Consider the following 13,985-nt stretch of genomic DNA (forward strand, 5'->3'; position numbering starts at 1 on the left):
AGTATCCAGTATTAAGATTTGTGCAAAAAATAGTCCAGTATAAGTATCATATCATTTGAAATAACAGTGAAAATAAGTAGTGTAGAACTGTTGTTGTATGATGGCTATAGCAAATCACAACAGGCTCCAGTATTAAGTTTATTTCAACAGCTCTAGATATTATGAATGGTGAAATAATTTTAATAGGTTCAGTTGAATATGGCTTCTATTCCTTAGGGCTGGCTGGTCTTGCACTCTGTTCCCACTCAGGTACCCTTGGCCCCCACATTCAACCATTATGCTCAATCTTTTTCCTCCACAACATTGGCCCTAGGGAACCTTCTTCCTACTTGTGTTTTTTCTATAGGTGTTGACCTACAACAGCCTAAACAGAACATTAATGGCATCAAGCTCACCAATCTTGGTGGGCCTCTAAAGGTCATGGGAAATGCTCCATCCTCCAGACTTAAAGAAAATATAAATAACATCTCAAAGAGAAAGTCATAAAAAAAAACCTGGTTTTCAGAGCCCTGTTAAAATATCGATAGTCATTTATCTTAAAATAACATTTTGAGTTATTGTCAAAACCAAATTTTATTTACAAATATTTTAACAAAACCAGAATTATTTTAAGCCTTTAAAATGTGAAGAATGTTCAGAAAATTCACTGTAAACTTCACTTGCATCTATATCATTTACATTTTCACGATAATCCTTCATTAAATCATATTTTTCCCATGGTTTGGCAACTTTCTTTGCTTTAATATAAAATCTCTCTGGTAAATTTAAATCTTCAACTCCTTTTAAATCCATACGTTCATATCTCTGTAGCCATGGTCGAGGATTCAGTTTTACCTACAAAATATAAAAAATTTTCAGCAAATGATTTTATTTCACATCTCATTCTATTCCATGATGTAATATATTATATATATTGTATAATATATATTATTTTGTGTGTCTCGTCATATGTCTTTTTATCTGTGAAGGTTAACAGTCCTAAGACTACATTTAATTCATTCATCATTCACTGCAAATCTTCAAAATCCTGCAATCAAAGTAACAACTTTACGAATTTCTCCAGTCATGTTCACAGTTTATTTTCAGAATTTTACTAAAATTATCTCAGTACTATTTCTTGTACTATATAACACCAACAAATGTTTTGAAATGCTATGTTTATCATTGAAAATTTGGAAGGACAGACAAAAGTCTCATAGCTGATGTGCTTGCAGATTTTGCATCAAGAGTCACATTACATGTGAAACTTTTCATTGGCATCAAGTTCTAAAATTTAGTGAGAGTGCCTGAAATTTTATTATTATAAAGAAAACTGATTATTGAAGTTTAGTGAAAACCTCCTGTATATCAAAATAAATTTGCTTTTTCACTATCTCTGTCATACATGGTTTGGATTACTCTAATTGCTCACTAGACAAGAGAGTGAGAAACTCAAAGCTTATCTCAATGTTAACAAATGTAACATGCAAAAACCTAAACTACATCCTATTCAGTCCACCTCTTTCCTACACGGCTTTTAACATATTTAACATATTTTTTTGAAATCCTCATAATTTTGCAGCTCAGGTCTATTTACTTTACTGTTATACCAGTAACAATAGTATTTCATGACATTGAGAATAAATCCTTCTCAAAAGCTGATTAACAAAGTGAAAAGTTTGTAACTTGTAGAAGGCTGGTAAAGACCATAGATATTGTGCCAATCTCCAGACTTACCAAAAAGAAACAAAAAAATGAAAAACAAAACAAAAATCCCCTTCAGTGTCATTCCTACAGCTATCATTACTTCTTTTCAATCCACTAACAGGTTTTTCTTTCCTAATTCATACTCCATTAAAATAGCACTCGTATGTCTTATTTTCCTCATTGTTGTCAAGGGTAGGTGAGCCCATTGTATTTTGAACATAGTTTTCTGGGGGGACATCTTGTGTTTCCAAAAAATCAGTCTTACAAACTAGAAAATATTCCATACCTATTCACATAGCATGAGCCTCACAGAGGCAATAACTAGTAACTGAGACCTTTGGTGATAAGCTGTGCTTGAAAAGACACGTCAAGCCAAGTGAAATCGTAGTCATGGCTGATGCTGGTGTCACGTAACTAGCACCTGTGCTGGTGGCACATAAAGAGCATTTTTTGAGTGTTGGGTTTCACAGAGGTAAAGTGGCTAAGTTCCTTTTGAGCGTAGGGCCTCACAGAGGCAAAGTGGTTGAGTTCCTTTCAGATGTTGGGCCTCACGGAGGCAATGAACAAAACAATTGGCATTATGTCGTGCTTAAGAAGACCCATCAAACCAAGCCAAATCACAGTCATGGCACCTGTACTGGTGGCACATAAAAGCACCCATTATACTCACAGAATGGTTGACATTAGGAAGGTCATCCAGCTGTAGAAAACCATGCCAAATCCGACTGGTGTCTGGTGCAACCTTACAGCTTACCAGCCTTGGTCAAACTGTCCAACCCATGCAAGCATGGACAACAGATGTTAAATGATGGTGATGATGATGACATCCAGGAACTAACACTGTCAGCTTTGCACTTCTGGTTAGGGATACTAAGAGTCCCACTTGTGTATATAAGACACTATGCACAGGTAAACTTCTAGAAACATCTCCTAAATGAAATAGTACAGATGACATTTAACAATATAATTAGAATATAAATGAAGGAGACATTGCCTTTGTGGTGTCAACTGGAATCTTAAAACCTTTTGGTAAAGGTACAGGTTGAAAATCAAATGGAACAGTACTATATTCAGGTGGGGCATCTCTCAAATAAAATAATTCATCATCCAAACGTTTTTGTAGTTTAAGAACTTCAATATTAAGAATATGGGGTTGATAGATTTCATATCTGATTTCAATCCCTAGAAGTAATAAAGAAAATACATTTGAATGAAGTGAGTGCTGTTGTTAGTTAACTTTTTAACAAAAATACAAATATAATGTATGTTGGAAGGGATTTATAAATATTGGCCAATGCCTTGTGGATGAAATTTGGGGGAAGGGAAACTGTACAGAATCACTGTATGTATACATATATCATTATCATCATTTTAATGTCTAATTTTCCATGCTTGCATGATGCATGATGTAGGCAAGGGTCTGTTGAGGCAGAGTTTTTTTTATGGCAAAATACCCATCCTGTTACCAACTTCTACTTGTTTTCAAATGAGGTGATAACCTCCTCCTCAATCAAACAAGTCTGGAGATGCTTTAAAAATCTTTTGTTTCTTTCATATGAGCCATGCAAGCATGGAAAAGTAGTTAATATGATGATGTATATATACTTTATTCGTGAGTTAAGAAAGTAACTGATGGTTTCATATGAAGAGATCTTCACAATTGTTTAAGCATGCCATACACAGATCATGGGAGGTAACTTATAAGAATATCTAGTCATCTCCCTTGTATTAGCTAGGATTTTCACAAGAACTTGTGTTCATCACAGATTAATCGATTCTTTAACTATCTTATGCAAGAATGCTTGCACATGCCCATATTTATAAATGTATGCATATGTGTACACATACATACACACATACTAAAAATATAATACATACACAGACACACATAAATGTAGTGCATGTGTATTTTTATATATGCATGTATGCACATATGCATATAATTATAAATATGGGCTTGCAGGAGTGTTCACGCATAAGATAATTAAAGAATGAATTAATCTATGGTGAACTCAATTTCTTGCAAAAAATCTAGGGCTTATGCAAGGGAGATAACAGTTAACATATGTCTTGCAGTTCCTACTGATCATTTTCTCTTTATCTCTCCACCTTTTCCTCACTAGACATGAGTAGCCAAGCAGATCCCTCAGCCACTAATCTCTCTCATAGAAATCTCTTTCTTACCTAGCATGATGCTGCCCTCTCCCCACCTCACCCTGGGTTTGTAGTCCTGCAAACTGCATGGCAAGCTCAATAGTGCAGGTGGCACAAAAAAAAAAAAAGCATCCAGTCCACGGTTTAAAATGGCATTCAGCTGTAAAAACTGTGTCAAAGTAGACACTGAAGAATGATGCAGTCCTTGGACACATCAGATCCTGTCAAACCATCCAACCCATGCCAGTATGGAACATGAACATTAAATGATGATGATGAAAGTGGGAAAGCAGGTAAAAGTAAATACTTTGAGCAGAAAGTAACTGTGAAGAACAAGAAGCAAAGGAGACAGACACAATTTGAATTGTGAATCAGATTTGTCGTTTATGGATGAGAATTTGATCTGTAGCAGTAGACTTAAAAGCTGGTATTCTGAGACAGAGGAATCTCCAGCAGACTGACAGAGGACCATATATTTCATATGAAGGAAGTTCAATAACTGCTCATACAACTATATAGACATAATAGAAAGTTTCGAAGTGGCCTAATTAGAGTTGGAGGTGATTGTAGAAAAATCATAGAAACAAGAGCAAAGTTAGGTTTAGCTGTTGTTGTTGAGGACAACAAAAGATTTTTGTTTCTCTGCATAAAAAGAGCAGACTGTCTGAAACTGGTATAACTGGCACACTGTCAATTGTGACAATGAGGGTTCCAGTTGATCAGGTCAACAAAACAGCCAGCTTGTGAAATTAACATGCAAGTGGCTGAGCACTCTACAGAAATATGTACCCTTAATGTAGTTCTTGGGGAGATTCAGCATGACACAGAATGTGATAAGGCTGGCTCATTGAAATACAAGTACTGCTCATTTTCGCCAGCTGAGTGGACTTGTAAAAGGTGTGTGATATTAATATTGAATGTACAAGATCTGAGTTGTCTTTTGTCTGCTGGGTGTGTAATGTTAACTATAATGACTAGCATGAGTGAGCTGATATAATAGCCGAGTGGACATCAAAGATATTGGCTGATGTATGCAGAAGAGATGACTACACTAAAATGGACATACAATGTCAATTGATGAATGCTGAATGTGAAAAGGTGAACAAAAAAGGCTAATAAAGACAGAGGTACAAAACGAATAGCAATATTTCTAAGGCTGATCTGCCCAACTCATAATGGCATGGAAAAACAGATATTAAGATAATTCTTTTTTGGAATGGTGTATCTCAAAGCAGATAAAACTATAAATAACAGCTGGTAAATATTAGATGAAAATATCCTTTGAATAGGAAAAGTTGAAGGTTCCCATGGGATCTACATCTCAATGAGAGGTGTTCTACTATTAGACTAGAGCAATCCTTTGAATTTCTCTTTACTGCAGATATGGTTTCAAGTCCCACTGGCAGCCTTTGACTTTTTCTATCCATAGGGTTTTTTAACCCAATATTTACACACTATCATTTATAGTTTTATTTACTTCAAGATCCAGTGTTCCAAAAAAGAATTATTTCACGTTCTCCCAAAGTTTATAAATTCTTATAATTTTAAAGTATTAAGACGATAATTTATCACATACGAAATCATAATTTTTATATGAATGGTAGAGGACTAATAAAATATGTTAAATATGATTACTACCTTGGCTGTCAATCACATTCCTTAAAGTAAAGTGTGCCTTGAGGCCAATACCACCTCGTGATATACAAGTTCCAACAAATTTGTTTTTCTTCAAGGGAGCAAATTGATCAGCAACTGTAACTGCCATGATACTTCCTGTCAATAAACCACAAGTGAAACAGTAGAATCTGAGGAAAGTAGTGGTGATCTGCATCAGAAAATATTAAAATATCAGAGTCAAAATGTTCACAAGGAATAGGTTAGTCTGCCACGGGAGGAGGAGAGATCTCATGCTTCTCAAGACAAACTAATTATACATAAATAGGTTCAGGTATGGTTCAGTGATGTAGTTTTAGGTTCAATACCACTATATAGTACCTAAATATCTTCTACAACAGAGTTGAGTTTATTAATGCCTTGTAAGTGAAATTTTGCAGACACTGTGAGAAAGCCAGTCATATACGAGTGTGTGTGTGTGCATGTATGTAATATATATATATATATACGAGGGGTGTTCAATAAGTAATGCCCCTGACCCACTTCCCATAGCAGTAGAGCAACGACACTTGGCACAGTTATTAGTCTTTTCCTACATAGGAACTACCCAGAGTTATGCATTTCTCTCATCGTTTGATACAGCTCTGGAGACCGTTTTTGTAGAAGACCCCAGAAATCAAGGCTGCATCATCTGGGAAACGCTTTCCTTTCAAAATCAACTTCATGGCTGGGAAGAGGTGAAAATCAGAGGGTGCAAGGGGAGGAGTTTATAGCTGCACGCCTGTGCTTCTGATCTGGCGACACGCGAGTTGTGGACCGGAGCGTTGTCCTGCAGGAGGAGGATGCCTTTGCTGATCTTGCCCCGCCTCTTGATTTTGATAGCTTCTCTTAATTTCCTCAAAAGTGAAGCATAATAGGCTCCTGTAATTGTGGTACCCTTTGCCAGGAAATCTGTCATCACTACTCCGTCCTGGTCCCAGAAGACTGTGAGCATAACCTTGTCAGCGGAGGGCTGCACCCTTGCCTTCTTTGGAGGAGGTGAGTCATGGTGCTTTCACTGCATTGACTGGGCTTTGGTCTATGGATCATAGTGATGGACCCAGGTTTTATCCTGTGTGATCAGTCTTTTGAAAAATTTTGACTCATCTTCTTGGCACATCTCCAAATTCATCCTTGAGCACTCAATGCGTTCTTGCTTCTGGAAAGGTGTGAGCAACCTGGAAATCCATCTGGCAGACACCTTTTGCATATGCAAATGGTCATGAATGATAGTTTCCACAGACCCGGTACTAATCTTGACCTTATGGGCTATTTGGCGAATAGTTATGCGTTGACTTTCCAAAATGGCAGCCTCAACTTGACGGACAGACGTCTCATCAACGGCAGAACGGGGCGACCAGATCTGGGAGCTGTTTCCACAGAGTTCCGACTATGTTTGAATTCACAATGCCAGCGTTTCACAAGGTCATATGATGGGGCATCATCACCATAAGTTACTTTCATTTCATCAAAAGTCTCCCGTGGTGTGCGTCCTTTCAAATACAAAAATCAGATCACTGCTCGACACTCAACAAGCTCCATTTCACACTTGACTCAGTTCAAACACCTGTAAATCAGAAACCACAATTAGTTCAGAGCTGTAATTCGCCACTTAATCTATAGAGGTATAAATAAGTGCACATGCAAAATTTCAGCTAGATCAAACAACTGCAAGTGGGTCAGGGGCATTACTTATTGAACGCCCCTCGTATATATATATATAATTCAAAACAATTTGATTTGAATTCCATGCTACCCAGTTTTAAAGCCCCTAATGGAGCCTATCTTCTCAGGCTGGTGAGAATCTGAATCTCACCAGCCTGAGGGGATAGGCTCCATCAGGGGCTTTGAAACTTGAAATAGATATATATTGGGTAGGTAAAAAGGTTCATAGCGTTTTCAGTTGTTTAATCATGTGATCTGTTTTATCACATGACAGGAACATATATTACATATATTTTCTGAAAGAGGAGATCTCAACGCATTTTCCTATTTGAATTTTGTGTGGATTATTTACTTCTGCTGTTCTAAGGATAAAATTGAAATGAAGGAGCAATAAACACTGAAAATGTGCAGAGAACTTCCACCACATTCCAGGGAGAAAAACTAGAAGTAGTTGATAGCTTCCCTTACCTTGGTGACCAAGTCAGTAGGGGGGAGGGTGCGCTGGAAGTGTAGCTGCTAGAATAAGAATAGCCTGGGCACAGTTCAGAGAGCTCTTACCTCTGCTGGTGACAAAGGGCCTCTTGCTCAGAGTAAAAGGTAGACTGTATGACGCATGTGTACGAACAGCCATGCTACATGGCAGTGAAACACGGGCCGTGACTGCTGAGTACATGCGTAAGCTCGCAAGGAATGAAGCCAGTATGCTTCGATGGATGTATAATGTCAGTGTGCATACTCGACAGAGTGTTAGTACCTTGAGAGAAAAGTTGGACCCAAGAAGCATCAGATGTGGTGTGCAAGAGAGATGACTGTGCTGGTATGGTCATGTGGCGAGAATGGACGTGGATAGCTGTATGAAAAAGTGCCACACCCTACTGGTTGAGGTAACCTGTGGAAGAGGTAGACCCAGGAAGACCTGGGATGAGGTGGTGAAGCATGACCTTAGAACATTGGACCTCACCAAGGCAATGACTAGTGACCGGGACCTTTGGAAATATGCTGTGCTTGAGAAGACTCAGCAAGCTCAAGTGAGACCATAACCTTGTGGCCTATGCCAGGGGTGTAACCAGCCCACTTATGCATACCTTTCCTCTATTGGACACTAAACTCTGCTTGCGAAGACCTGTTGAGGCAAGTGAAATCGGAATCAGAACCGAAATCAAATTCGACGACTGGCATCTGTGCTAGTGGAGTGCTAAGAGTACCATACGAGCATGATCGTTGTCTGAGCAACAAGCTGGCCTCCGTGCCAGTGGCACGTAAATAAAACACCATTCAAGTGTGATCACTACTTGTGTCGCCTTACTGGCACTTGTGTTGGTGGCACATGAAAAAATATTCAAGCAAGGTCATATAAAAGGCACCACTACATTCTCGAAGTGGTTGGCATTAGGATTGGCATCCAGCTGTAGAAATTCTGCCAGATCAGATTGGAGTCTGGTGCAGCCATCTGGTTTGCCAGTCCTCAGTGAAATCGTCCAACCCATGCTAGAATGGAATACGGACGTTAAATGAAGATGATGATGATACAACGTTTTGGGTGCATAAAATAGTACACGAGTGTATATACTCAAATGTAGTTTTCTTTATTCAGTCCGTACTCTTCCTTGGACTTATGAAAATGTTCATTTTCTGTCCATAGTTTGAAGAAAGGGAATATTTTGAATTTTCTTTTCCTACATTTTTCGGCGTGTTCACTGCAAGTTGTGTTTCTAATTGAGGGGTCATGGATTTGTTTACGTATCCTTACTCTCTCATATAGTCCAATGCCTGTTTCACCAATGTAGTATTCCTTGCATTCAGGGCATGTGGCACAGTAAATTAGGTTTCTGGATTTGAAATTCAAATTTGCATTTATTTTTAAAATGTCTTTAAAAGTAATGTGTTCTCCTTTTTCAATGTAATCACATTCCACAACAAAGGTTACCACATTTTTGAACTCTCTTTGTTGCTTCACTAATTGTAAATCTTGCTAGAGTTAAGAGCTTTTTTAGGTTGGGTGTTTGATGTCTTATAAATTATTTTTGAATCCGTTATTAATTTGTTCATTTTTGATGATTGTTGAAGAACTGGGAGGTATCTTTTTGCAGTATTGATGAAGTTGTAATTTCTTGGGTTGTGCGTGATGACAAAAGGAAAGCTTATGAGTTCATATTTATCTTTGTGTGCTCATTTTTCCTCTGAGGTCTGTAGTTGGGATGTTATTTTGCTTTGGTTATTGCTGTGTCAAACTAGTGTGATAATTTTGTTCTTTTAGAAATATTTTAATTCCTGTAATCTTTTATCCCTTAATTCTACATCTATTACTATAGTGCAAATTTGTTTTGCCTTATCAAATGGTATGTTTCTTTTGGTATGTGAGTGATGGGAGAAATTAAAGTTCAAATATTGGTGTGTGTCTGTACGTTTGTAGAAGAGATCTGTTTTTATGGTGTTATCTTCTTTAATTAGGACTTTACTTTTAGCTTTATTTCCTTTTTTTCTCCTTCCACTTCATCTACTTCTTCTTATACACACATGCTTTTGTATTCTTGTATTGTTTAATATTGGGTCATCCCATAAATAATGCGTTTTTTTTATACATCTTTTATTTTTCAAAATTAAGATAAACAAAGTTCTTTTTTAATCTAAAATATACTCTCTGGTAAACTTGCAAAGCCTCTCTTCCAAAATTCATTTTCCATGACAAAAAAAATACTCCTCCAGTACTGTTCTAACCTTGTCTACAGAATTCATATTTTTCTGTCCAAATGATTTTGAAGATTGTGGAATAAATGATAATCAGATGGAGCAATGTCTGGCAAATATGATGGGTGGGGCATCGTTTCCCATTTGAACAGCTTCACCCTTTGGAATGTTATCCTCACTGTATGTGGCAAAGCATTATCGGGACACCTGCGTTACCGTTTGACAGACGTACCACCCCAGTCAAACTCCCCAACTGACACTGTTCTCAACTAAGGGTCACACAGAAAGAACACCTTCCATGGTCGTTTTTCTTTTAGTGCAGACTTAACCACTCAAGCTGCTGGCAGTAGATTTTTGTTGTTTGGTTTAAAAGTTCAAAGTGGACTAAACCTTTCATATTTCACCAAACAGATAACACCATACGTGGGTGAAGACCTCTTTTAGCCTGGGATGCTGGTGTTTCTCTTTTCCCTACACACTGTCTTTATAGAGAACACATTTCTTGTCACCAGTCACTATTCGGTCTAAAAAAAGGTTCATTTGTGAGATGTGACAGCAAAGAAGAGCACACATTCACTCTGAGTGATTAGACTTGGAAAGTTTGTGAGGAACCCACTGACCCAATTTGTTCACTTTTCTGATGGTATGCAGGTGTCGATGAATGATTGAATGACCAAATCCAAGCTTCTCTGTTAGTTCCTCAACAGTTATGATGGGATTTTGTTCCAGTAGGCTTTGCAGGACATCCTCGTTGAGCTCTACAGATCACCTTCTCGGCTCTAGTTTCTGGAACTACTGTTGACATTGGCTTACCCTTATTGTCCAATCCCCATATATTGCATTAATATTCCTCTCACTTTCCATTGCATTGTTGCCTTTATTGAACTCATAAAGCAAAATATGCCAAATATGCTCCTTTGTCACTTCCATTATAGCTTTGAAAAAATAACTGTTAAAATCCAACTGCACTCTTCAAAACTTGCACCAAGAATAAGGACAAGGTAAAATTACTACCTGCTTTTATAGCAAGTTGATGCAGGTAATTTATTTCCTCCCCCTCCAACTTTTAGTTCATGCAATTGAAAAAACTGCTTTAATTATAGGATGATCCAATATATATTTTTTGCTATTTAATCAACCAGTAAAACACGTTTTTCAGTTTGAAAATGGCTATTTGAAACTTGAAACTCGTACCAGAGTAACTCACTGTAAACATTATTATTAAAGTAAATTCACCCCAACCCAATCACCTCTACTCATTTCTTCAAATATGTGTGTGTGTGTATATGCATACATACATGTCTAATTAGCATACAGTTGGCATCCCAAACAAGTTTAATCTGTCAGGATTTTTCTTTTTTTGTTTTACAAATGTAGATTTTAGTATAACTGCTTTGTGATTTGATTGTTACTATACTGGTCATTTATGGATAAGCTAACACTTAGAAAAAAAGAAATTCAAATGATATTAGCTAAACCAAACCCATTAAGGCTGTGCCCCAGCATAGCCACAGTCCAATGACTGAAACAAACAAATAAAATAAAAGATACTTATGCGAATATATTTCGGTTGTTAAATGATCTAGTCATTAAATAGGTTTTCATCTAATCAATTTTGTAATTACTATATTTTTAAAACTCATCTCTACAAAAACCAAAAGAAAGTAATTTACAAATAGCACTCATCACTAAGTTGTACAGGATAAATTGCTTGATAAGAATTTATCCTCACAAAAGAGAATAATGAATATCAAACATTTTTATATATTTACCAACATAGAATTCAGGAACACGAAGAACATTTCGTCGTTTGTACATATCTAAACGCTCTAATTTTTCTCTAATTCTATCCCTGACCATCGAGTTAGGATGTGGTAGAAACTCTGGATACACATGCCTAAAATGTAGCCAAAAAAAAATATTATCACGACATTTTCAGTTACATAAAAGTGAAAATTTTGCAACATTGTTCCTATAGAATAATGATTAATTACCTGTATTCTCCAACTTTAACTTGATCGCTCTGTACTGGTAACTTTTTATCTGTTTTTACCTGATCTTTTGATAACTGTGATTTCCTATAATCTTCTACAACTTCATTCTTCAAGGAATATCGCCAAGGATCTGCATGAAGTCTTGATACACCTAAATAGAGTATTTATATTTTCAAAACAAAAAAAAAACAACTAATTTCTGTAAATAATTTTCAATTTACTTTACATGAAAAGAAAGTTAAGGTAAATTATCATAAATTTGTCATATATTTCATCTGCTGTATAAATTTTTTTTACCCATATCATAATAGGCAAAATGAAGAATCAAACCTAACATTTAGAAGCAATCTTAAGTTCTAAAAACAGATAACCATGTTACAATTTTCAACAAAAATAAATTTGTAAAACTTAACAGAATACTAAATTTGCATAAAAATTAGTCATCTTCTATAATAATAAATGCCAAAACGAATTTCTGTGCGTGTCAGTGTATCACACTATGACACACTCTCTCACTATTCAATGACACTTCTACTATTCCTCATGTTGGGGTGAGAGTAATAGTAGGCATAGAGACGGTGAAGGCGTTGGTACATTGATGGTTGTGATGGTAATGGGGTGATAGTAATAGTATGAGCTGTGGTTGTGATAGGGACGGAGGTGATGATGGTGGTGGTGGTGGTAGCCGAGGTGGTCAGGGACGACGGTGATAGTAAGCGATGTGAAAGACAGTGGTGATAGTGGTGCAGGGGAAGGTGGCGAAATCAAAGGTATTGATGGTGGTAGCGTCAGAAGTCTGAATAGTGTGTGTATGGCAGTTGTGGTGGTACTGGTGATAGTGATGGTTGAAAATAACAGAAAGAGAGAGAGAAAGAAAGAGGTTAGATAGAAAAAAAATGTACTGACGCCTCCAAATGGGAACACAAAAAATGTTTATCATGCAGCTTTTGAAAAAAAAAATTTTTTTTTTCCATATTCGTAATCTCCGACATGTAAAACCTAGGAATCCAAATGAACTTTTCCAGAAAAATGCATTTTTTAAGGTGAGGTGCGAATCTACATTAGCCCCCATTTTCCCATGCTGGTATCAGTTGAGCGAAACTTTTTGAAGCAGTATTTTTAAATGCAAACTCGTGCTTGTTTGCAAGTACGGTACTTTATTCTATGTTACTGCATCTCGGGCTACCGAGATGTTGGACTATTTTTTTAAGCTTAGAAAATTTCCTTTTGAGTAGTGGCCGCAAACTGAAGAACTGGCATTATATATTTAGCGCTGACCAGTACATTAGCTCTTATGAAAATAATTCTGGTACACTAGCTCTTATGAAAAAAAAATCGTAACAGTATTAGTGAAGTTGATGTACATATATGAAATAAGATAATAATGTAGAAAATAATATACAAATAGTTAAAAATGAAGCGAAATTAAAACGGCGGTGTCCTTGAAGTGTCCCCTAAGAGACTTTAAAAATTAAAAGAAAACAACAAAATTCTTTTTGAAAGTATGTAGAAATATTTATACATACCTCTGCAAGGGTTTCGGATAAGTTGTCCTAAAAATTTGGCCATAGGGTGAAAAATATTATAAAATTACAGGAAAACGTCAATATAGCAATAAGACCTCGTCGTAGACTGACATAGAGCTTTACGGTGTAATATTTTTATTGCAGCCGGTGTGAAATAATTCCGAACCATATATTATAATTCCGTTCATGTCTCGAATGCATCATCTGAACTCGTGCTACTCAAACTACCGGCAATTTTTTCCCCAATGTGCCAGGGATCGGTAATTTAAATTTATACCGGGAACAATATATAATGAATATGATAAAAGTTGACAATTTTTTTAATCTTCTATTTATTTTGTAAACAAATAATACAATATTACATAAGCATTTCCCTTACGGGGGTGTCACATTATGTTGACAGTATACAACCACTTTATGTTTCTTTTTTTTCTGGAAACTCACCGCATACTGGCAGCTGATTGATGGCTCGCGGACCACCACTTTGAGTAGCACTGATCTAAACCATGGGTTCCCAAACTTTTTAGACCATTGACCCCTTCATGGAATCCTTGACCCCCTCATCGATCCCTGGGCATGTACAAGGAAATAAATAATAATAATAATTAAGTAGATGAGC

The 13,985-nt window shown here is 36.7% G+C and overlaps 1 protein-coding gene across 1 annotated transcript; it reads right to left on the minus strand.

Annotated features, from left to right (window-relative positions):
- Positions 1–554: 554 nt before the first annotated feature.
- Positions 555–13,613, minus strand: LOC115210402 (39S ribosomal protein L19, mitochondrial). The gene is made up of 6 exons (XM_029778999.2): positions 13,367–13,613; positions 11,841–11,991; positions 11,619–11,743; positions 5,479–5,613; positions 2,681–2,868; positions 555–834 (listed from the first exon to the last, which is right to left on the minus strand). The coding sequence occupies exons 1-6, from the start codon at positions 13,407–13,409 to the stop codon at positions 604–606; spliced, it is 873 nt and encodes a 290-aa protein (XP_029634859.1). The 5' UTR covers positions 13,410–13,613; the 3' UTR covers positions 555–603.
- Positions 13,614–13,985: the final 372 nt, after the last annotated feature.

This window comes from Octopus sinensis, linkage group LG4, assembly GCF_006345805.1.
Source record: "Octopus sinensis linkage group LG4, ASM634580v1, whole genome shotgun sequence".
Lineage (NCBI taxonomy): Eukaryota > Metazoa > Mollusca > Cephalopoda > Octopoda > Octopodidae > Octopus > Octopus sinensis.

Bases quoted from the DNA above. Each gene is read 5' to 3' on its own strand.
- LOC115210402 (XM_029778999.2), bottom strand. From the start codon at position 13,409: ATGGCCAAATTTTTAGGACAACTTATCCGAAACCCTTGCAGAG. The intron at 11,744-11,840 runs GTAATTAATCAT...GCTACATTTTAG, and splicing joins GTTAAAGTTGGAGAATACAG to GCATGTGTATCCAGAGTTTC. The intron at 5,614-11,618 runs GTAAATATATAA...GTTTATTGACAG, and splicing joins TGTTCCTGAATTCTATGTTG to GAAGTATCATGGCAGTTACA.